Here is a 25,579-nt window from a genome sequence, read left to right as displayed (position 1 = left end):
CTGGACTCCATATAGGAGCATGCAGCCCTACTGGGATCAGCTAACCTTGTAAAGAGGTGTCAAAAGTCCAACCTTCTGGTCTACACGACTTAATGCTACATGTTTACTCATTGAGGCATGAGGTGAGACCTTCTCTGTCTGGTTGGTGACGGTTGTATTTATGAGAGTGAGAAAACTATTGTCTCAAACCGACTTTAGAGAGATATGGCTTCTCGTAAAGCACTTCACTGTGTAATTGGTAGCATAGGACATTTGGCAACAACACTGACTGTGCCATTACTCAATAGGTTTTCTCCTTCAGATTCTAACTGGTTTAACACTCGATGCAGCTGTGCAATTGGGGACAACAATGCACACGTTCAAAGACAAAAACATTTCTTTCTAACAGGAATGAATAGAATGTGTATGGGTGAATTAAAAGTACAAGTAATAACTTAAGGCAAGTGTTGGACCTGCTTGTGTCAAAGACTCCAAATGGAGGTCGTTATTTCTGGGTTGAGAGTAAGGGAATCGCTTGAATAGAAGTCCTGCTGTGGGGTAGCACTAAAGTTCCCTTCTGGGGAGTTCACTTATCTGCACTTGGCCCCATTCAGCCTCCCTCTCCATTTTCCTTCCAGGACAGATTGTCTCTCAAACTCTCCGGCTTCACCCTGCCCGCGTTGGCTCAGGTTCCCACTCTTCTTTTGACTTGGGTTTCCGGGTGACATTCCCCTCCTCTACAGCATCCAATCTCTCGCTCCCTTCTCTCAAAGTCCCACTTTCCTCCTTTGCACAGCGATGGCTGCAAGTGGAGCAGCGTTGTGCATTAGAGTCAGGTTTTTGGAGAGCCAGTGATTGATGAGGCACCTCATGCATGGGGCCATAGATTTTCCTTTCTTTCCGGGTTTTATCTTTAGGCTAAGTAAGGGTGGGGGAGGATGTGCGAGTATATAATAAAGCAGTAGCAAGAAAGAGAACACCTTAGGCTTTCACTGAAATCAAGCAGTTACATATCAAGTATTCACTGCATCTTTTTTTGTGCAGCTAATGTTCGGTTAAATGTCTATATAAAGGTCTATATAACCCGCTACACCTTTCTAAACGACTAAACGTTGTTTATTGATTTAGTTTATCGTAATCGCTTTGCTACTTTCTTGTTTACAATGGTGCCAGAGTGAAAAATAACTGGCATTATATGAAACTCTCACTCCTGGACTTATCTCTATGATGCTACACATAGCATCATTATCCAGGAAGTCCTTATCACTTCTGCTGCTGATGTTGGGCTGCTCAATGATTCAGACCAGTTCTATGCCAGCTATTAACTGTCAGCATTCTTCTCGCTTGCAAGCCTTTGGACATTATAAAGCTGTTACTATTGACAAGGGCCTTAGATAATTATTTTAGCTGCAAGAATATACAAGATAAGGACAAATCTGGCTTTCTTACCTTTTAATTATTAAATCTAAAATCATTACAATTGGTGATATTCTTTATTTTGTAGATTTTTTTTCCAATCAGAGAGGGAGTTTGATGATTGATAGCAGAAGATTTTCCATTCTAGGAATCCAGTGGTTGTCGCAGACACTCTCAAATCAGGTACAGCACACAGAATAAAGCTCCCTCTACACTCTCCCCATCAAACACTCCCAGGACAGGTACAGCACGGGGTTAGATACAGAATAAAGCTCCCTCTACACTCTCCCCATCAAACACTCCCAGGGCAAGTACAGCACGGGGTTAGATACAGAATAAAGCTCCCTCTACACTCTCCCCATCAAACACTCCCAGGACAGGTACAGCACGGGGTTAGATACAGAGTAAAGCTCCCTCTTCACTGTCCCCATCAAACACTCCCAGGACAGGTACAGCACGGGGTTAGATACAGAGTAAAGCTCCTTCTACACTGTCCCCATCAAACAATCCCAGGACAGGTACAGCACGGGGTTAGATACAGAGTAAAGCTCCCTCTGCACTGTCCCCATCAAACACTCCCAGGACAGGTACAGCACGGAGTTAGATACAGAGTAAAGCTCCCTCTACACTGTCCCCATCAAACACTCCCAGGACAGGTACAGCACGGGGTTAGATACAGAGTAAAGCTCCCTCTACACTGTCCCCATCAAACACTCCCAGGATAGGTACAGCACAGGGTTAAATGTAGGGTAAAGCTCCCTCTACACTGTCCCAGCATTGCGTCTCAAATCCAACCTCCTTTATGGCAGTAGGGTTACTATTCTCCATTTCCCATTGCAGCCACCCTATGAACAAGTGATTTTGTGAAGTTATTGCTGGAGTTATCAGTTATAACACGGCCAAGCAAAAGCCTTTTCACAAACGACTCTTACAGACAGAGAAGATTTTCATCCCATTGGAATGGGATGAGACTGAGCTCTGCTTGCACTGGCCAAAGGCCAGAATCCAAGTCACTGTTTCATCCAGTCCTGCTAAGCTTGCTCGATTTATATTCTTGCTATTGACCTGTGCTATAAATCATTAAAGCCACGAAACCAAGCTGTGGATATACAACACAATTCACTTCCAAATTTCACTTCACCTTTCTTCTGAAAATGCCTAATCAGTTTGAGCTCTCAGAGCTAAGAAAAACATTTAAAATCTGAAATAAAGAAAATCAAATGTCAACTATCCTGCTGTAATTTGTGAAAAATATTTAGCATCTGTTCAGCCAAAACAAGGGTTCATGCAATAATTTCATGTGAGCCCCCTTTATTTATTCTTTCACGGGATTTGGGAGCCACTGGCCTGATGCCGGCTTTTATTGCCCACCCTTAATTGCCCTTGAGGTGGTGGTGGTGAGCCACCTTCTTGAATCTCTGCAGTCCATGTGGTGCTTCCACCATGCTGTTAGGAAGGGAGCTCCAGGATTTTGACCCAGCGACAGTGAAGGAACGGTGATACAGTTCCAATGCTAAGGTTGGAATAATGGAGGACAGAAAAAATTGAACAAGGTACAGTACTGTCAAATAAGGTTTCAGTAAAGAGTGAGGGTGGGTTTATAAATGTTCACCCCATCTCTGCTTGAACTGTGAAAGAACATCCAGTAGTATAAGCAACATAGATTTTTCCTCTCAAATCTTGCTTGCTTCTGAAGCAAGCATTTTGAACCATACAACATTTGGATTAAAGGGTTGTCACTATTGTTAGGTCCAGCTTGAGGTGATTAAAGATAATCGTACAAAATTAAAGTGCTTTGTGATTTTTGTACAGTGCGCAAGTATCACCATAAACCAGAAGTAAAATTGAAGGTCTCATGAAGATTTAGAGAGTCTATTTTTTATAAGAGGGGTGTTATGCTATATACTGCATGAATATATGATGGAATATAGCGCACATCTGGAGAAAAATTAAAAGAAAATGCTCTCTTCCTTCACTGTCCCTAATTCTTTGGGTCACTCTCTATCTGTTCCTATTGTTTTCAACTCTTATCTCTCTGCAATGTTCTCAGACATTTCTGCCATATCTCTATCTCAATGTCTCTCACTCTCTCAATGCTTCTGTAACTTCTACTTTACTTTATTTCCATACTCTTCTATTTCCCTCCCAATCTGTCCATATGGTACTCAAAATCATTCCGTCAACTTTTGACGACCTACCTTTCAAAGTTCAAGACATAAAAAATTGCGAAATAACATACAACAGGTTGGAGATGGATCAGCAGGGAGAGCCTTGGTAAGAGCTGGTGAAACACAGTGATGAGCTGAGGACAGAGGTGTGAGGGAGAGTGACGAGGCAGGTGACTGGGAGGTAGTAAGCGTAAAAGGCTGAATTAGGAGGAGGAATCAGTTTAATTTCTAAAAACAGACTGTTTAAGGACAGGATCGGGGTAGGTAAAATTTTACTGAATTATGGTACATCAGGTGGATGCACAAGATTCCATGGGGTATTGTTTTAAAAAGCTGAGTTCTCCTCAGTGTCCTGACAAACATTTATCCTTTAACCAACACTACGAAAACAGATCTGATCATTATCACATTGTTTTTGTGAGTTTGCTGTGTGTAAATTGGCTGCCGCATTTCCTACATTATGACGAGTACATTTCAACAGTACTTCATTGGTTGTTTGTACGGTGGTCTTGAAAAAAGTGCTATATAATTGCAAGTATTTTATTTTCTGCAGTTGACCTCTGTCCAGGAAGCCCTATCAGAAAGCGCAGTTAAGTAGACATCAGGCAAAGGTGAATAAAAACAGAAAATGTTGGAAATATTTAGCAAGTAAGGCAGCATCTGTGGAGAGAGAAAGAAAGTTATTGTTTCAGATCAATGACCTGATGAAAGGTCACCAGCCTGAAATGTTAACTGTTTCTAGAGACACTTCCTGACCTTCTGAGTATTTCCAGCATTTTCTGTTTTTATTTCAGGTTTCCTGCACCCATAGTATTTTTAATAAAGATGTGACTTTATTAGGGGGTGATGCTACCAGCCCCCACCATGTCCCAGTAACCTGTCAGCACACACATGAAAAGGATGTTCACTTTGGATGAGATACTCCAAGGCTGCAGGCACTTCAGGAAGCATAGTTAAATCCCTGTGAGATATATGAAAGGAAAAGGCAACTTTCTACCTCTGCCACACCACATTTAGATCCAAGAAGTAGCTCCTACCTGCATCATCTCATCTGGAGTATACAGCATTGTCCTGATGATCATGACTCGGTCCAAAAGGTCAAGTGGAATTCCATGAGGTGACACAATATCCTCTGTACCCCTGGAAAAAGCAACACAAGGTTAATTTTAATGAACAGCCCATAACTGGATGAAAGCTACAGATCATTTGGCAACATGCCTGAAATTCCACATCAGTTTCAGAAAAAAGCTTTTTTCTTTTTAAAAAAAAAGTAATAGAACAGCTATTTAAATAGACCATTTCCCATTTAGATTATGAATTGAATTATAAATTGTATGTAAAAGCTGTCAAGTCCCAGTAATTCCATTTAGTTAATTGTATTACATTAAATTTACATATAGATTAAAATTTCAAGTAGGCTCAATCCATCTCAATGCTGACACTGCTGGAGTTCAAAGAAATCTTTGTTTTTGTGGCACAGAATTTATTTTAAAAAGCAGAACTGTGCCACTAGATGGTGCCATGTCAACACACCACAGGAATCTCCTGTTCCATCCATTCCCTTCACCAACAAAACCTCCAAAAATTTAATTAGCAGACATGATCGCAAGACAAATCTGTGCTAGCTACCATGCAACAGTACTCAGTTTTGAGGTTAACCGGAAACTATGAGCACCCATACTCGGTCCAAATGTGCGACAGCATAGTGGGTAACCATGATCCCCCACCCCTCCCACCCACTGTACCAGGTGGTACTGAGCTATACAGATCAGGAAAATCACAGTTCACTTCATGCACCGCACAGAGTTATCTGATCTCAGCTTGGGTGCTCCTTGGAATACAAACAAACAGTCTCGACATTCTGGGGAGCTGGGGACTGGCCATGGTTTCTAGGGGTAAGTTACTAGGTTAAGGTATTATTGAGGCCACAAAGGCACAGAGCTTGCTGTGAGACTCATTGCATATTCTAGATGGAGGTGAAGGCTTGAAGCATTGAAGAAACAAGTGGGTGCTGCAGTGGGGAACTTTAGGATCTTTCTAGGTAGATTTATTTAAATGAATCAAATGACCTTCTTGATCCATTTCTGATTTTTATGAACATATGATTAAAGCTTACACATTAGAAGTAACCACTTGAGTGAGGTACCACATGGCTGCTGGTGTCCATGGACTGCACCCTAATGAGAGTCGATGGCTTCAGAATAGGAGGGAGGAAAACTGGAAGGTGGGGGGAGAATGAACACCTAAAAAGGCGAGAAGGCTGGGTCTGAGCATCAGTGTGCTGGGGCACAAAATAGCAAGACATTGCCTTCATACCCATGAACCTTCAAATTAGACAGAATTTACAGCACAGAAACAGGCCATTTGGCCTAACTGGTCTACAATGGTATTTATGCTCCAACAAATGCTGATGTTTTGACATTAGTATGCCATTCTGATATTAATACAGCATCACACATAAGCCATGGAAGGAATGGGGCTACTGTATTCACACAGCTCCTGAGCAGTCAAAAACACTGGAGGGAAACTGAAATGAATGGAACCCCCAGCAAGAGTCAGCAACATTAACAGTAAGAAAACTAGAATAAAAAAGGAAAACATTCTCGTCACTATTATTAACTCTAGATGCTAAAGGAATTATAAATTCTTGCACAGCATAGGAAGTAAATACAATTAAATGCACCACTTAGGTTTTGAACTGGCCAACACTAGCCAATGATCGAACAGTTAAGTTTACAACAGTCAGCTCATAAGACACTGTCAGCTTATCACTGACTTATTTTCTGATGCACAGTATAGCTTCTTCTCCAGCACATGCCAGGAAAGATTATATTTTGTAGCAACCAAGTTGATTTAGTTGATCTAGATCCCTGCCACCAGAAAATGGAGTGATATTACCCAGAATAAACTCATGCATGACTTTTATTATCAGAGACTTGTGCTTATCAGTCCGAACAAGATTCAAAGCAAGGTCGGCAGTAAAAGAATAGTGTATTATCAATGGATTGTCCAAACCCTCTAAGTTTCTAATGCACACACAGGTTAGCTTGCTGTATGTAATTAAGTGGTTTTCATAATTCTGGGTGCCCTCCCCTCCGAAAATGCAACTTCTCGTTCTCACCAAATTGGTTGTAAGCATGTAGTCAATAAGATCAGCTGCTTTTGGCCTGTCCTTCCTTGAGTCAGGAGGTTGTGAGTTCAAGTTTTATTCCACGACTTAAGCACACAGTGCATTGCTGAGGGAGGCTGCATTGCTGGAGGTGCCATCCTTTAAAGGTGGTTCAGCTGGGCTTTAAGGATCCCATGACATTATTTGAGAAGGAGCACACAGCTCACAAGGTTCCTGGCCAATATTCCTCCCTCAGCTAACACCGTACAAAACAAAGTAATCACTCATCTTACTGCTGTTTGTAAGGCACTGCTGTGTTCACCTGCATAAAATCCTGCTCTTCAAAACATCACTCACTATGTGAATCACTTGGAGACAGTGTGAAGATGTGATAGTTACTATAGTAAAGTCATTCTCCCTCTTCAGTTTGACTTTGCAATTCAAACTTGTAGGGTTTGCATCTGTAAGGACCTAATGTGAGTTTTAAATCAAAGGTCAGTTAAGAACACGAGGAGTAAATTCTTAGCATCCTCCACCAACAAAAAAATTCATGCCTCCCACCCTTGTCATAAAATTGAAGCTTAGGACTAGAAGAAGCCATTTAGTCCAATAAACCCATCCTTGAAAAATATGTTTCACCTATCTGCCTTCTTACCATATCCTCTATTACAAAATATCCAACTGGATTGAGAAGTTATTAATAGTGCCTATTCAAATCTGCATGAAAGTAGCCCATCAGACATTCCTCCCTCCCTCTCACCCAATTTCCTCAGTTTAACCTGGAAATTGACCCTTCACCATTAGGAACAATTTGCCTGAATTGATTTTATAAATTCCCTTTACAACCCTGGAAAAACTCAAATTTCTGCAAAGGCTTCTCAAAACTAAAACAAGCCTCATTTCCTTAAGCTTTCCTGATTGCTCGTTTTTTTCTGATAAGTAAATCATCTCTTGACCCCCTCATTATATCAATTATATCCTTCCTATGATTTAGGAAAAGCACACAATACCCCAAGACATGCAGGATACATTCAAGCCCTGGAGACCAATCAGAAAAGTGCCATGAGACTGATCTGTACTAATACAGGACTGAACCACATAGAAAGATTCTTGGGTTTGTCGGCTCCGAAAGGGTGCATCCATAAGGTGATTGTAGACCTCTGTCAGATAATCATCAGCATAGGAAAGGTAAATCCAAGCTATTTTAATCTAAACCGTAACATTAGGACAAGGAGGCACGGTTCAAACTAGGAAATGGCAATTTTGAGAAGTTATTTGCATAGAGTAATCAACATGTGAGCTATACTGCCAGATAGGGGAAGTGGAGCCAAATCCTGGAAGCATTTAAAGAACAATTAGATGCGGTAGTGGATTGAACAGCCTTCCTGAATGGCCCCTCTCTAATGAGACAAAACCAAATTCTTCATACACTACAACCTTTTGTCCGTTGATTCAATCCTACATGTATATATTTTAATCCTACCCTTGAAAGATACCCCAAAATAGAGTTCCAGCTTCAACAGCTAGGTGGTAATCTGGTGGAGTGGATTGGTTGTTCGCTATATAAAACCCAACATGAGATTAACTCCCAGCCAATGAAGATAAAAATACATCCCCTCCATCTCACCAAGATAGCTGTGAAGAGGGAATCTTGAGGAATAAATTTCGAGTTCCATGCTCGTCTTACCGGACAACACAGTTTCCTCGATTCGTAGCAAAAATAACAATGGGGGCAATGCTAGACTCAAGTGCTCGGTGTAGATAAGTGAAGCATTCGATGTCGAGCATTGGAACTTCATCGATGAAGAGAACCCCTGGAACCAGCTCAGCGATGCCTTGATCGATGTACTTGTTAACAACTTTGTTAATCTCGCTTCGTAATTTGTCTGCAATGCAAAAGTTATCTTTTAATTTTAGGAAATGAGAAATAACTTTAGTGTACTGAATCATACAAACATACAAAAGGACCACTAAGATCTCTTTCTTCAGCCAGGGTGTGGTCATGTACACCACCAACCCACCTCCCAATGCCCCATGAAAGACAACATTATACAGTGGCTGCCACAATTAATGAGTAAATATACTATACGGCATTGTACTAGGCTATGTAGACTGGAAGATTTTCATGTTCATTTAAGGTGTTACAATTGGTTTCTACACCTTAGGGCTATCAAGAAGAAAAAAAATACTGGTTTCAGATCCCCATCCAATAATCTCTGTCCTAAAAAGTGAACTGGTGGACAGATTAGATTACAACAGAAATGGGTTTGGTTGTAGTGCCCCCTATGGTCAAACAGTTTGTTAATTCAAAAACACAAGAATGAGGAGCAGGAATACACCATTCAGCCCCTCGAGCCTGCTCCGTCATTTGGCAAGATCATGGCTGATCTGATTGTGGCCTCAACTCCACTTCCCTGTCTGCCTCCCATAACCCTAGACTCCCTTGCTGATCAAAAATCTAACTCAAGCCTTGAATATATTCAATGACCCAGCCTCCATTGTTCTCTGGGGAAGAGAATTCCACAGATTAACAACCCTCAGAGAAAATATTTCTCCTTATCTCAGTCTTAAACGGGAGGCCTTAAATTCTAAATTGTCTCTCCGGGTTCTAAAACTTCCCCACAAGGGGAAAACATCCTCTCAGCATCCAACCGGTCACGTCTCTTCACAATCTTACACATTTCAATCAGATCACTTCTCACTCTTCTAAACTCCAAATGGGTATAGGCCCAGCCTGTTCAACCTTCCCTATTCATCCCAGGAATCAGTCAAGTGAACCTTCTCTAAACTGCTTCTAATGCAATGAAATCCTTTTAAGGAAGGAGACCAAAACTGTACACAGTACACCAGATGTGGTCTCACAAACACCCTGTACAACTTTAGCATAATTTCCCTACTTGTATATTCCACTCCCCTCACAATAAACACCCAACATTCCATTTGCCTTCCTAATCACTTGCTGTACCTGCACACCAACTTATTGTAATACATGTACAAAGACACACATATCCCTCTGTATTGTAGAGTTCTGCAGTCTCTCTGTATTCGAATAATGTACTGTTTTTCTATTCTTCCTACCAAAGTGGACAAGTTCACATTTTCTCACATTATATTCCATCAGCTGAATTGCAGCGAAACATTCAAACGTACATTGACATTAAAATCCAGCCAGCGTAAAATTCTGCCTCATCTGCCAAATTTTTGAGTACTCAAGTAACCCATCTAAATCCCTCTGCAGACTCTATGTCCTCTCGACAATTTACTTTCCTACCTATCTTTGAGTCAACAACAAATTTAGCAGCCATACATTTGTTTTCTTCATCCAAGTCATTGATATAGATTGTAAAAGTTGAGGCCCCAGCACTGATCCCCGTGACACTCCACTAGTAACAGCTTGCCAACCTGAAAATGACCCATTTATCCCTACTCTCTGTCTCCTGTTAGCTAACCAATCCTCTATCCATGCTGATATGTTACTCCCCCGCACCATGAGTCATGTGAAGTAATCTTTGATGTGGCAACTTGTCAAAAGCCTTTTGGAAATCCAAGTACACCACATCTACAGGTTTCCCGTCATTCATGTTGCTTGTTACTTCCTTAAAGAATTCTAATAAATTAGTCAAACTTTCATGTTCACTTTCACAAAAATCAAGTTGACCCTATCTGATTGTATGATTTTCTAAATGTCCTGCTATTGCCTTCTTAAAAATGGATTCTAGCAATTTCTCTATGACAGACGTTAGGCTAGTTGGTCTATAGTTTTCTGCTTTCTGTCTCCCTCCTTTCTTGAATAAAGGTGTTACGTTAGTGATTTTCCAATCTGCTGAGACTTTCCCAGAATCTAGGGAATTTTGAAAGATCACAACCAATGCATCTAACTATCACTGCAGCCACTTCTTTTAAGGTCCTAGGATGAAAGCCATCAGGTCCAGGGGACATGTCAACCTTTGGTTACAATAGCTTTCCCAGTACCTTTTCCTTAGTGATTGTTTTAAGTTCCTCCGTCACTTTTGCCTTTTGATTTTTTAAGTATTCTTGGGATGATTATTGTGCCTTCTACAGTGAAGGCAGACGCGAAATATCTGTTCAACGCTTCCACCATTCCCTTGTTAATTCTCTGGTCTCACACTCTAATGGCCCAATGCTCACTTTAGTTACTCTTTTCCTTTTTAAATATATGTAGAAACTCTTACCATCTGTTTTGATATTTCAAGCTAGCTTTGTCACATGCTCTAATTTTAATCTTTTTTTGTGTAATTATTTGCTGATTTCTAAAATCTGTCCAATCTTCAGACCCATCACTAATCTTTGCAGTATTGTATGGCTTTTCTTTCAATTTGATACTATCTTTAATTTCCTCAGTTAGCCACAGATGGTGCATCCTTTTCCTAGAATGTTATTGAGAGTTATGGAATATCACCTTAAATGTTTGCCATTGTTTCCCTACTGTCCTACCTTTTAACCTTTTAATGAGGCTAAAGCATCAAGAAAGGCCATGAGACAATATAACGGAAGACAGTCCATGGTCTTGAAACTCAAACCCAAGCATCTTCAACAGAACGACAAAAATTACAAAATTGGGGCTGGGAGAACAGAAATGCTGAACTGGAAAGGGTGGGCACAGAGTGTAAGGATTGTAGTTCTAGGACGTGATCCGATATAAACACAACTTCCAATCTTAGTGATACCAGAAATTCCCACATAGGACAGAAGGAAGAAAAAAAAAATTGAGAGGATCAACTTGTGGTTGCTGTAACAGCCTACTTAAAGTGACATGGAGCAGGTTACCCATCCACCCTCTGGTATGGTTGCTCTGTTGTATGGACAACAATGTTTAAAAAATGCTGTAACATGCCAAGTTCAAAACTCCCAGGAGAACTTCCTAAAGTACTCTTCATTCAGAAAACTGTTGGTGAAGTGTCAAGCTTTCCAATAAAACTAAACACCATGAAAATTCAGGGAAGAACATGGAACTGGATAAGAAAGAGTGTTTAAAAAAAACAAGTACTCCCCATTACGGTGTTTAGTGCATAGCTCATCCTGGATGTCGAGGCAGAAACCAAACTTAGGCTGGTTAAATTTGAAGGCCAAGCTATAGGGCTGGAGGGTACATTAATTCCTTGCTGAGAGATTTAGGTAGGTTGCGCATTTGGGCAGTCAAATGGCAAATTAAGTTCATTATTGACAAATGTAAAGTTTTGGTATATTAGGCAATAAAGTTATCAACATAGTATACACTGAAAAGAGCAAACTGGTAAAGAGAAACTTAGAAAGGCATCTGGGAAGAACAGTAGATCTGTCACTTTCACGTTGAGTCAATATGCAGAATTAAGTTTAAAAAAGCAAATAGAATACCGGATAAATAACAAGTCGACAGAGGTTATATGCAAAGGATTTACTATGCAGAGAATTTTAAAATATGTTCTCTTTCTTGGGAAGAAGAGGCTGAGGGGTGACCTAATTGAGGTGTGGAGCGGCTTAGATAGGGCAGACAGGAAAGACCTATTTCCCCCTAGCTGAGAGGTCAATTACCAGGGGGCATTGATTTAAGGTGATTGGTAGAAGGATTAGAGGGAACATGGGGAAAACCTTTTTCACTCAAAGGGTGGTGGGTGCCTGGAATTCACTGCCTGAATTGGTGGTTGAGCCTGAAATGCTCAGTTCATTGAAAAGGTACCTGGATCTGCACCTGAAGTGCTGTAACCTGCAAAGCTAAGGATCAGGTGCTGGAAAGTGGGATTAAAATGAGCAGCTAGTTACTTTTTTCTCTTTTTTGGCTGGTGTAGAAATGATGGGGTAAATGGCCTCTTTCTGTGCCGTAACTTTTCTATGGTTCCATGGGGTGTGAGTGTCGCTGGGGAAGGCCAGCATTTGTTGCCTATCCTTAATTGCCCTTGTGAAGGTGGTGGTGAGCAGCCTTGTTGAAATCCTGCAGTCCATCTGCTGTGGATACACCCACAGTACTGTTACGAAGGGAGTCCTAAGAGTTTGATCCAGCAACAGTGAAGGAATAGCGATAAAGTTCAAGTCAGGATGACGTGAGGTTTGATGGAGAACTTGCAGGTGCTGTTGTTCCCATGCACCGTGTCCTTCTAGGCGGCAGAGCTTGTGAGTTTGTCAAAGGAGACTTGGTAAGTTGCTGCATCTAGTAGATGGTACATACTGCTGCCACTGTGCATCGGTGGTGGAGGGAGTGAATGCATCAGGCTGACTGATATACTTGATAAAAGAGTGGGTGAAGGAGCAGAAATAAGAGATTTTTTGTACTGAAGGCCAACTAAACTGATCCCAAATGCAAAGGGACAGCTTATGAAGAAAGATTAGAGAAGCTTAAATTCTACTGACAAGAAAGATGTTTATGGGCTGATCTCGCCCAGGTATGTAAGATATCAAATGGTACATAAAATTATCACTAGAGAAATGAAGGGGGGAGTTAGAAGAACCCACCAGCATTACAGTAGAACATGGAATATTTTACCACAAGTGGTTTCTGAAGCAGAGACTATAACATCTCTAAAAGGGAATTAGATAAGTATTTGAAAAAGGAAGAGAATAAAAAGATACCGGGAAAAGGGATTAGAGTAGATTGCTTCAGTTGAAGTGCTAACACTGCCACAGGCGCAATGGGATGAGTGATTTCCTTCTGTGCTGTAACTTCCATGATTCTAATATTACTTCAAAGTAAGTCAGGGCAGTAGGGCGTAAATTTAAATTAGCACAAAGTACATTTAAAACATATATTAATATGTTCTTTACTCAGAATGTTAAAGGTTTTGAATAATCTACTCAGTAAGCTAATAAAGTCAAAGACTTTAGAGGCATTCAAAATGTTAGGTGACGAGCTTTGATGGGCTAAATAGCCTTTGCTTGTCCTCATCTGCTTCTTACGTATACAGCAATTAGTACTCATTTCTGATGTTTGAAACAAATACAAATCTGGAGAATTGTGCTCCTAATTTTTTGACAACCTACTAAAATATAAAACATTTTACAATGGCATGGCCTAGCCAAACAAAGAATTATCAATTTTTGCTGCTTCTTTTATGCATCAGTGCATTTAAAAAACAAAAAATACTACCATAATGGGCTGAGGAAAAAAGAAATCTGGAGGCTTTTTTTTGTAGTTCTGCAGTGTTAAAACACATATTGGATTATTGTTGGGAACGAAGGGCTTTAGATTTAATAGCTTTCCCAAATTGTCCTCAAACGTAAAAAGTATAATGAGGAGACTTGAGTTTATAAGCTTTTATCAGAATCTCCTGGATGTCACATGATGGGTTACAGGCCCATAATCTGAAACCAGGACACTGTCATTAAAGGGTCATGGACGGCAAGTGTTTGGATCCTCAGAACTGCGTTCTGAAGATTAGGGCTGTGTTCAGCATTCGCTTCGAGACGCACCTGTGATTTCAGTCTTCTTTGGTTTCATTAGCTGACCCATCATGGATAGGATGTCCTGACCACCCTGGGGATCAACAGAAATTAAGAATGAAAGTCAATTCAGCCTAGGTAGAACCCACTGTCACACTCAAGTCTGAGACTAGATCGGAAAACTTAAGTAGATATCAGAGAGATTAAAAAAACAAAATTTAAAAACTGGAAATTGGAAAAAAATTGGTGCCAAGGCAAGATTGTTTAGTCAGCATGTATAAAGATAATGACCTTGAAATTGCACAGCACAAAGGTTACACAATAGCCCAACCTCTTTCCTATCCTGCTCGCCCCCATCGGATTTTGCCGCTGGATCAACGATCATCCCTCTCTGCATTTCACTCCAGATTGTACACACTTTTGAACAAGTGCCCCTGCCATCCATGACCCGATTATGGATGATTTCATTGGCATCATGGCGTAGTGGCATTGTCTGGATGAGTAATCCAGAGACCCTGTATAATGCTCTGGGACCAGGGTTCAAATCCCACCATGGCAGATGGTGGAAATTGAATTCAATAAAAAATCTGGAATTAAAAGTCTAGTGATGACCATAAAAAAACCTATTGTCAATTGTTGGAAAAACCCATATTTTCTTTTATTCATTCTTTAAGAATCAACCACATTGCTGGAGTCACATGTAGGTCAGACCAGGTAAGGATGGCAGATATCGCCCCCCTAAAGGACATTAGTGAACAAGATGGGTTCTTGTGACAATTGGCAATGGTTTCAAGGTCATCATTAGACTTTTAATTACAGGTTTTTTAAATTAAATCCAAATACCACCATCTGCCCTGGCGGGTCACCAGATACCCTGGGTCTGTGGATTACAATCCAGTGACAATACCATTGCACCACCGCCGACAGAATAAACCAGTACAAATCCAAAAGAACTTCATTGTGTGAAAGCATTTTTGTGCAGTTTCGATATAAGGCAATGCATGATGCAAATACAAGCATTATTATTATTAACTTTAGTATTCTTAATTATAATGAATTTGTCAATGCAAGCATTTTCATATTTCATGATTTAACACTTTTTTTTGCTATTCTCTTTTGTGTTAAGTGACCGAGGTGCAGAGTGAACCTGAGCAATGCTGCGTTCATTACCTGTGGTCTCGCGTTTGCTACATCTAGATCGTGCAGTGTCACGTCTTGTATGATCTCTTTCTTCTTGTGGACGTCGCCCTTTGGCAGAGGGACGTACTCTTCAGCTTCAAGGTCAAATTCCGTAGCGTATGTATCACACCTGCCCTGCCTCTGGAAAGAAAAGTCTGGGATGAGCAGCAATAAAACAGGTGTGCTGTCAGCTTACCTGCCAGACTTCAGGCTGAATGAAAGGTACTGAAGTGGGGGGAGGCCCCCGACACACAATTACAGCACTGACAGGATTTTGTCAACACATTGCAACTGTCTCTCTCGTTTTTGGCAAGCAAAGCCAGCCCACCTGCCCATCTCTACCCTTGCCAAAACCACTTAGCTTCCCAGCAAGTCGGCTTTCTTCTTTTCCTAGATAATACTACCTCTAAATTTGCTATTCTTACTAAAGAACCTGATGCAACAGATAACATTTAACTACAGTTCATTGAACATGTCATGGTCGCTTTGTAGCTGGATGCCTGAGCAAGCAATAACTTGTTCTGATAAAACGTGCAGCAACTTTTCTTAATCATTTAAAACCCTTGTTCCCTGTGGCTGACTAACTAATGCATAGATTGAAAATAATGTTAAAATAAAGAGCAGGCAATTAAAGTTAGGTTATTAAATTTTCTCTCTGCCAATTTTCTCCCTTCCTGCACTCTTGTAAAGGCACTGAGCCCTGCTAGAGTATGGGCCCTACATGGCCACACACCACCCTGCAAGCATTCTTCACACTCTAAATATGGACTCTGTGCATTGGAATACTACTCAACTGTGTTGAGCATCACAGTCAAGCCCAATCTGCTCTTTAGCTCGTGTCCACACATGTGCACTCTCTCAGCAGGGGTCACTGTGTGGTGATCAAGGGCAAGGATCCTGGCCAATTTTTTCGTGTCTCTTTCCCAGGAGCGTTGAGGCTAAATTTAGCACCCTGAACACTCCCTTCCTGATATCAGTGCTGACCAGAAATTGAACCTTGGACTTTGGGTTACTCATTCCTTTATCACTACCCCATCAGGGAAGCATTTTTTTTAAAACACTTAAAAACTAGGAATTTTACAGTGCATCAAAATCTTCCATTCTCCATTCCCAGCTCTCCCCACCCACACTGTATTATAACACAAGCTAGTTCTCTGCAGCCCAGGAAAGACACTGATGTAAACCGGACTAGATTTAAGCTCCTGAATCACAATAGTTAGAACCATGTTCACCACCACCTTCTCAGGGGCAATTAGGGATGGACAATAAATGTTGGCCTAGCCAGCGATGTCCACATCCCATGACTGAATTTTAAAAAATGATGTGGTTGATACTTAAAATAACACATTTGGATGTAAACAGAGCAATGAGATCAATAAAGTTTTTGCACTGGTTTGGAATTAAAATACTTGCTTTCCCACATCCCTTCAAGCCACTTGGTTCCGACTCAAGCAACTTGCACTTTGTGTTTGCATCCTCCTATCCTCAAATAAAGGTTAAGTTTTCCATTACTTTCATTTGGAATTAACTCGCAATGCCCTTGAAAATCCATGGTCTGCCTTCACGCCCTGCATTCCAAATAGGTTATGGAGACTCTTTGCTAAACCCTCTCTTACACACACTAAACTACAGAGTCAATACTGATAACCTACACATAACTTTCATCAAATGTCCAGCATATTTTTGTTGCTGTTTTTCTGAGCTTTTGACATTTCCTAATTTATCCATTTTCAACAGTTTTCCGGAAAAAAAGAGTCAAAATTCCCCAACAAAATTTCTCAAAAGCGTAAAACATGGAGCTTGATCACCAATTTGCCCCATCCAACGAACAAATGCACCAGAGGGGAGATGTAGAGTGCCTGGTAATCTTGTGGTCAAAGATCAGCATGTTAATTTTTTAAAACCCATTTAATCCTGTGTCAACAATTTGACCCAGATTATGTTTTGGAAACCGCTTAGAAACATCTACCTTTACAGCCCCGCTGTTTGCTTCAATGTATATCACATCACCAACTTCAACACGCTCCTTCTGCAGGCTCTCGTAGATACTAGGATCGAGCTGAAACACAGAGCATATCACTTGGAAGTACAGAATAAAGGCTTGCCTAAGAAAAGAACATGCACTAAAACATAGTCTTCCTTAACCTTACATGAAACTTAATCTTATGGGCTGGTTATTAATTAAGAGCAAAACAGAGACTTAGTTGTCTATCAGTTGACATACCAAACATTTTTTTAAAAAACTGAGCTCTACCATTGAACCATAGAAAAGTTACAGCACAGAAGGAGGCCATTCGGCCCATCTTGTCCATGCTAGCCCGAGGACACCCAGGTGCCCTTTCTGATCCCACCTTCCTGCACCCGGCCCATAGCATAGTGGAATTGCAATGGCAGGAGTTTCTGGGAGTAATTTGGGAGACACAGCAAAAATTCATCCCTAGGAAGAAGAAGCACACTAAAGGGAGGATGAGGCAACCATGGCTGACAAGGGAAGTCAGGGACGGCATAAAAGCTAAAGGGAAAGCATACAATGCGGCGAAGAGCAGTGGGAAACCAGGGGATTGGGAAGCCTACAAAGACCAACAGAGGGCAACTAAAAAAGAAATAAGGAGGGAGAAGATTAAATATGAGGGTAAACTAGCCAGTAATATAAAAGAAGATTGCAAAAGTTTTTTTAGATACATAAAGGGTAAGAGAGAGGCAAAAGTGGACATTGGGCTGCTGGAAAATGACGCTGGAGAAGTAGTAGTGGGGAACAAAGAAATGGCGGAGGAACCGAATAGGTACTTTGCGTCAGTCTTCACAGTGGAAGACACGAGTAACATCCCCAAAGTTCAAGAGAGTTGGGGGACAGAGGTGAGTATGGTGGCCATTACCAAGGAGAAGGTGCTAGGAAAACTGAAAGGTCTGAAGGTGGATAAATCACCTGGACCAGATGGATTACACCCCAGAGTTCTGAAGGAGATAGCTGGAGAGATAGTGGAGGCGTTAGTGATCTTTCAGGAATCATTCGTGTCAGGGAGGGTCCCAGAGAACTTGAAAATTGTTAATGTAACCCCCCTGTTTAAGAAGGGAGTGAGGCAAAAGACGGGAAATTACAGGCCAATTAGCCTGACCTCGGTCGTTGGTAAGATTTTAGAGTCCATTATTAAGGATGAGATTTCAGGATACTTGGAAGTGCATGGTAAAATCGGGCAAAGTCAGCATGGTTTCATCAAGGGGAGATCATGCCTGAGAAATCTGTTAGAATTCTTTGAGGAGGTAACGAGTAGGTTAGACAAAGGAGAGCCAATGGATGTTATCTACTTGGACTTCCAGAAGGCCTTGACAAAGTGCTGCACAGGAAGCTGATCAGTAAGATAAGAGCCCATGGTGTTAGAGGCAAGGTACTAGCATGGATAGAAGATTAGCTGTCTGGCAGGAGGCAGAGAGTGGGGATAAGGGGGTCCTTCTCAGGATGGCGGCCGGTGACTAGTGGAGTTCCGCAGGGGTCAGTGTTCGGACCACAACTTTTCACTTTATACATTAATGATCTAGATGAAGGAACTGAGGGCATCCTGGCTAAGTTTGCAGATGATACAAAGATAGGTGGAGGGACAGGTAGTATTGAGGAGGTGGGGAGGCTGCATAAGGATTTGGACAGGTTAGGAGAATGGGCAAAGAAGTGGCAGATGGAATACAACATGGGGAAGTGTGAGGTCATGCACTTTAGTTGGAAGAATAGAGGCATAGACTATTTTCTAAATGGGGAGAGAATTCAGAAATCTGGAGTGCAAAGGGACTTGGGAGTCCTAGTCCAGGATTCTCTTAAGGTTAACTTGCAGGTTGAGCCGGTAGTTAGGAAGGCAAATGCAATGTTGGCATTTATTTCGAGAGGACTAGAATATAATAGCAGGGGTGTGCTGCTGAGGCTTTATAAGGCTCTGGTCAGACCACATTTAGAATATTGTGAGCAATTTCGGTCCCCGTATCTCAGGAAGGATGTTCTGGCCCTGGAGAGGGTCCAGAGGAGGTTCACGAGAACGATCCCAGGAATGAAAGGCTTAACATATGAGGAACGTTTGAGGACTCTGGGTCTATACTCAATGGAGTTTAGAAGGATGAGGGGGAATGATTGAAACTTACAGAATACTGAAAGGCCTGGATAGAGTGGACGTGGGAAAGATGTTTCCATTAGTAGGAGAGACTAGGACCCGAGGGCACAGCCTCAGAGTAAAGAGAAGACCTTTTAGAACAGAGATGAGGAGAAACTTCTTTAGCCAGAGTGGTGAATCTATGGAACTCATTGCCACAGAAGGCTGTGGAGGCCAGGTCATTGAGTGTATTTAAAATCGAGATAGATAGGTTCTTGATTGGTAAGGGGATCAAAGGTTATGGGGAGAAGGTGGGAGAATGCGGTTGAGAAGCTTATCAGCCATGATTGAATGGCGGAGCAGACTCGATGGGCCGAATGGCCTAATTTCTGATCCTATGTCTTATGGTCATAGCCCTGCAGCTTACAGCACTTTAGGTGCAGATCCAGGTACTTTTTAAAAGAGTTTAAAGTTTCTGCCTCTACCACCAACTTGGGCAGCGAATTCCAGACTCCCACTACCCTCTGCGTAAAAAAGTTCTTCCTCATGTCCCCCCTACACTTTCTGTTACTTATCTTGAATCTATGTCCCCTGATTCTAGAATTCTCCATCAAGGAAAACAATTTTATCCTGTCCACTCTATCTATTCCCCTTATAATTTTGTACACCTCAATCAAGTCACCTCTCAGCCTTCTTTGTTCTAAGGAAAATAACCCCAACCTATCCAATCTCTCCTCGTTGCTACGCTTTTCTAACCCTGGCAACATTCTTGTAAACCTCCTCTGCACTCTCTCCAGATCTATTACGTCCTTCCTGTAATGTGACGACCAGAACTGCACACAATACTCCAGTTGTGGCCTCACCAGTGTTTTATACAATTCCAACATTATATCCTTACTTTTATGTTCTATGCCTCTGCCAGTGAAGTGGAGTATTCCATATGCCTTCTTTACAACCTTGTCTACTTGAACTGCTGCCTTCAGGGACCTGTGTACTTGTATGCCAAGATCTCTCACTTCATCTACCCCTGTAACTGTTTGACCTCCCTAAATGTATGACCTCACACTTCAATAGAATACTGAGTAAAAGCACTGCCCAACGTGCTCTTAACCATTTAGAACATGATGGCCCTATGTTCAATTAATGTTCTGTTCCGAGTTACCTGATCTCGGCTAGTGCTACAGTTTATTGTTGCTTAGGGAAAGGCCAGAGTTCTTTCTCCTCATAACTATCCAGGGATTCTTGCTGAAAATTGTGTTCAAACATTGTGTGTGAAGGTATCAGGTTTGGTTGTGGTTAAATAATCTGCAAACACTCAGTGTCTTGGATTACATATACAGAAAGGCCACTCGGGTACAAAAATCAGAGTCAGCATCATCGAGAGGAGCGAAAGGCAGGTGGGGGGTTTGGAAAGAGAAACACAGCAGCCAAGCAGAAATAGTTTCAACTATAACCCATTTATTGACCAATGCATAGCAATTTACAGTCTTCACATATTTAAAATTTCCAATTTTGGCATCAACTGATGACAGCAAATTGATTTTTGCACCTTCTATCTTATCAACCTTGGTGGTGTTCTGCAAACAAGACTGTGGCCCGCCACTTTGGCTTCTTAATCAATGGAAGCACTGGCCAGGAGTGCTTTAGTAAGACAGTATCACAAATGATGGCTTCTGATAATGTAAACTGATACCGTGAAGGGCCAGACTGGTTTAATAAAAATCAAGGTGCGCATAATGTTTTCATTTGGTCTATATTGAACGCTAGTACTAATAAGTAGGACAACTGGGTTATGGTAATGGAATAAGTCAAATTCTGTTTTTGAATATATATTAATTTATTGCAGCATTTGGAGTTCAATCAGATTCTACAATTTAGTCTGCTTACAAGTAAAAGTCAGTGACTGAGTAAATAAAATTTGGATTTATTGCTCAAGCTTCAAACATTTCCCTGGTTTTAAAGAAAGTGTCCTCCATCCATTTTCCCATGAAATTACAAGCCAGTGGCCTTGCCCATAAGCTTCTGGTGTTCTACTCTTAACTCATTGCCTCCAATTGCTGTTGTCAGATCTGTACCCATCAGTACTATACCCTTGAGTAATCCACCACAAAGTGCTGTCGCTAAGGAACAACCCCAGTTCACAAAGACAAAAGCTCATAGTAATAATAATGCCCAACACCCCACAAATCCAGGTTGTACAGCGTGAAGATTTCAGAAACCTGTCAATTGACTTTGTGGCTTCACTCAATATAACTGTGCCAAAGTTAGTAACCTATGTTTTCCACACAGTGATTTATTTTATGGATTGCATCCCAGGTTGGCAACAGATTCAAAGTTGATATATACACAGCATGAAAAAGTCATACGGCCTCTTTCCCGAACTTTACCCTTTGCCAAAAATACAGACCAGGTCTCTTGATTTAGCATGACGAATATATACATAAAATTTTCCATACCTTCAGTTGCTTAGTGCCTTTTGCTGTCTTTAGCCCAATGATAACATGGCTGACTGTCTTTCCATAACCACCCATGGGATTCTCCGTCTCACAAGGGGTCAGTTCTGTGACCTCGCCTTCATAAACCTCCTTTGTCTCTTTTATCCTTAGGCCTGAAAAAACATTTGAAATGTTAATTGCAGCCAATAAATCACATAAATCTTGGGTGGTGGAAGAAAACAAAAAAGAAAATCACAAGATGTCTTTGCTTCACAAACGTTTCACAAAATTACAGCATCTTCTCTTCCTCTGTAATACTTGGTGAGCAGGGATTGTCTAGCACTTTTACAAGAACCATTACCAAGTTTGTAATCCAGTAAAGCTTCGCTAAAGTGATGCTTTCGTGCTGGAGTCAAGGGTGTTTCCATAAGATGTAGGAGTAGAAGTAGGCCATTTGGCCCATCGAGTGTGCTTCACCATTCAATGAGATCATGGCTGATCTAATAATCCTCAACTCCACTTCCCTGCCTTTTCACCATAACCCTTGATTCCCTTACTGATTAAAAATGTCTATCTCACCCTTTAATATACTTAACGACCCGGCCTCTACAGCCCTCTGTGGCAAAAGAATTCCACAGATTCACTGCCCTTTGAGAGAAGAAATTCCTCCTCATCTCTGTCTTAAACGGGCGACCCCTTACTCTGAGATTATGCCCTCTGGTCCTAGATTCTTCAAAAAGGGGAAACAACCTCTCATCATCCACCCTGTCAAGCCCCCTAAGAATCTTATATGTTTCAATAAGGTCACCTCTCATTCTTCTAAAGTCCAATGAGTACAGGCCCAACCTACTCAACCTCTCCTCATAAGAAAATCCCTCCATCCCCAGGATCAACCTAGTGAACTTTCTTTCGGCTGCCTCCAATGCCAGTATATTTTTCCTGAGATAAGGGGACCAAAACTGTTCACAGTATTCTAGGTGTGGTCTAACTAGTGCATTGTAGAGTTTTAGCAAGGCTTCCCTATTTTTATACTCCATTCCCTTTGAAATAAAGGCCAACATTCCATTTGCCTTCCCTATTACCTGAACTTATTTGTGAGCTTTTTGTGATTCATGCACGAAGACTCCCAAATCCCTCTGTGCTACAGCTTTCTGCAGTCTTTCTCCATTTAAATAATATTCAGCTCCTCTATTCTTCCTGCCAAAGTGCATAACCTCACACTTTCCCACATTATATTCTGCTAAGATTTTACCCACTCACTTAACCTGTCTATTTCCCTCTGTAGACTGTGACATCCTCACCCCTTGCCTTCCCACCTATTTTGTGTCATCTGCTAACTTGGCGATAGTACATTCACTTCCCTCATCTAAGTCATTATATATCGTAAATAATTGTGGCCCGGGCACTGATCCCTCTGGCACTCCACTCGTTACAGGTTTCCATTCTGAAAATGTCCCCTTTATCCCAACTCTCTTGTCTTCTGTTAGTTAGCCAATCCTCTATTCATGTTAATATACTACCCCCAACACCAGGGGCTCTTATCTTATTAAGTAGCTTTATGTGCGGTACCTTATTGAACACCTTTTGGAAATCTAAATATATTACAGCTACTGGTTCCCCTTTATCTATCCTGCTTGTTGCCTCCTCAAAGAATTGTAATAAATTTGTCAGGCATGATTTCCCCTTCATGAAGCCATGCTGACTCTGCTTGATCATATTATACATTTCTAAATGCTCTGCTATTATATCCTTTATAATCAACTCTAACATTTTCCCAATGACAGATGTTAAGCTAACTTGCCTATAGTTACCTATTTTTTTGTCTCCCTCCCTTTTTGAATAAGGGTGTTATGTTGGCAGTTTTCCAATCTTCTGGGACTTTTCCAGAATGCTTGGAAGATTATTACCAGGTGCATCCAATATCTGTGTTGCTACTTCCTTTAATATCCTAGGATGCAACTCATCAGGTCCAGGGGACTTATTGGCCTTTAGCCCCATTAGTTTCCCTAGTGATAGTTATTCTATTTATTTCCTCCCCACCTTTTGCGCCTTGACTATTTAGTATTTTTGAAATGTTATTAGTGTATTCTATGGTGAAGACTGATGTTTGAAGACTGGTATTTATTCAACTCCTCTGCCATTTCCTGGATCCCCATTATTATTTCCCCAGCTTCGTTCTCTAAGGGGCCTATGTTCACTTTGGCCTCTCTCTTCCTTTTTATATATTTAAAGAAACCCTTACTGTCCGTTTTTATATTACTTGTTTACCCTCAAAGTTTATTTTCTCCCTCTTTATTATGTTTTTGGTCATCTTTTGTTGGTTTTTAAAACTTTCCCAATCCTCTGGCTTACCATTAATCCTTGCCACATTGTATGTTTTTCCTTTCATTTTGATACTATGCTTAACTTCCTTGATTAACCATGGTTGGTTTAATCCCCTTCCTAGAATCATTCTTCCTCACTGGGATATATCTTTGTTGTGAGTCATGAACTGTTTTCTTAAATGTCATTGTTCATCGACCGTCTTTTCTGCTAAACTTCATTTCCAGTCCACTCCAGCCAATTCTGCCCTCATTCCTTTGTAATTACCCTTATTTAAATTTGGCACAGTTGTTTTCCACCCAAGTTTCTCACTCTCAAACTGAATGCTAAATTCTACCGTGCTATGGTCACTGTTTCCTAGGGGATCTTTTACTCTGAGATCATTTATTAAACCTGCCTCATTACACATTACCAGATCCAAAATAGCCTGATCCCTGGCTGGACCGACAGCATCTTGTTCTAGGAAACTTTCCCGAATACACACTCTGAATTCTTGCTCGTGGCTACCTTTGCCAATTTGATTTTCCCAATCTATATGAAGCTTAAAGTCACTCATCATTAATGTACTGCTTTTTTTACACGCCCTCATTATCTCCTGATTTATTCTCTGTCCTACAGAATAGCTATTGTTAGGGGGCTTACAGACTACTCCCACCAGTGTCTTTCTTCCCCTTGTTATTTCTTACCTCCACCATATGGATTCTACATCTTCTGATCCAAGATCATTTCTTGCTATCGTACTTATTCCATCTCGTACTAACAAAGCTATCAGTGCACTCTCAATGTAAACAAGGGTTTGCTGGTGTTGAGGAAGATTCAATTTTAACCGGTGCCCCAGCCTAAGTGAATCCGATCAATTTACATTGAGGCAGTTTCTAGCTACATGAGACCTGCATTTGAGGAATAAGTACTTCAAATCTTCCACAGAAACCAATATAAAAGTAACTCATTTGTCTCTAATATGTTGTTATCAAACTAACTTCATTCCACATAAGATAAGACATAATTCCACATTAAGTCGATCAGCACCATATGGAGAACCTTGCTGGCAAATGATCAGCCAATTAGAAAAACTCAAGGGTCAGTTGATAAAGGCACTGGTTTATGAATGTCCAGAATTTTTGCTTATTGGGAGTTCTGTGCTGAGCTACCTGATCCTAGATAAGCTACAGTAATTGTGTTACATTTGCCCCTCAGTTAAGAATGGGGGAAAAAGGAAGAAAAATAGTTCCCATCCCAGAGTGCTATCCAGTAATCCTCTTGCAAAATGGCCCATGTAAATCCCCCCCCACATAATCTGTTGCTTTACAGCCATGGATGGTGGGGTGTCCCTGTACACCCCTTGAACCCCAGGATAAAGGGTCTGAATCAAGAAAATTTTATGTCGCTTTGTGGGTCCTTGCTGTTTCTGTAGCCTGAGCCCTTGGTGAGGCATCTGGAGGCTGGTAAACTTTATCTCACCAGACATACCTGCCTCAAGTCTTACACTGCTCCCTTGTGGGATTGAGATGTGTTAAGGGGCAGACA

General features: G+C 41.1%; 1 protein-coding gene across 1 annotated transcript in view; it reads right to left on the bottom strand.

Moving 5' to 3' along the window:
- ruvbl1 (RuvB-like AAA ATPase 1) overlaps positions 1-25,579 on the bottom strand; it is a 59,247-nt gene that overhangs the window by 12,222 nt on the left and 21,446 nt on the right. Inside the window, exons 4-9 of the mRNA XM_078543114.1 lie at positions 21,752-21,903; positions 17,192-17,281; positions 15,214-15,363; positions 14,074-14,137; positions 8,360-8,558; positions 4,601-4,703 (exon numbers count right to left, since the gene is read on the bottom strand). Coding sequence (XP_078399240.1) covers positions 4,601-4,703; positions 8,360-8,558; positions 14,074-14,137; positions 15,214-15,363; positions 17,192-17,281; positions 21,752-21,903 — 758 coding nt within the window. The remainder of the gene's footprint in view (positions 1-4,600; positions 4,704-8,359; positions 8,559-14,073; positions 14,138-15,213; positions 15,364-17,191; positions 17,282-21,751; positions 21,904-25,579) is intronic.

Source organism: Cetorhinus maximus, chromosome 6 (genome assembly GCF_964194155.1).
Source record: "Cetorhinus maximus chromosome 6, sCetMax3.hap1.1, whole genome shotgun sequence".
Taxonomy (NCBI): Eukaryota; Metazoa; Chordata; class Chondrichthyes; order Lamniformes; family Cetorhinidae; genus Cetorhinus; species Cetorhinus maximus.
Note: the sequence above shows the minus strand (reverse complement) of the source record. Positions and strands in the feature narration are given on the sequence as shown.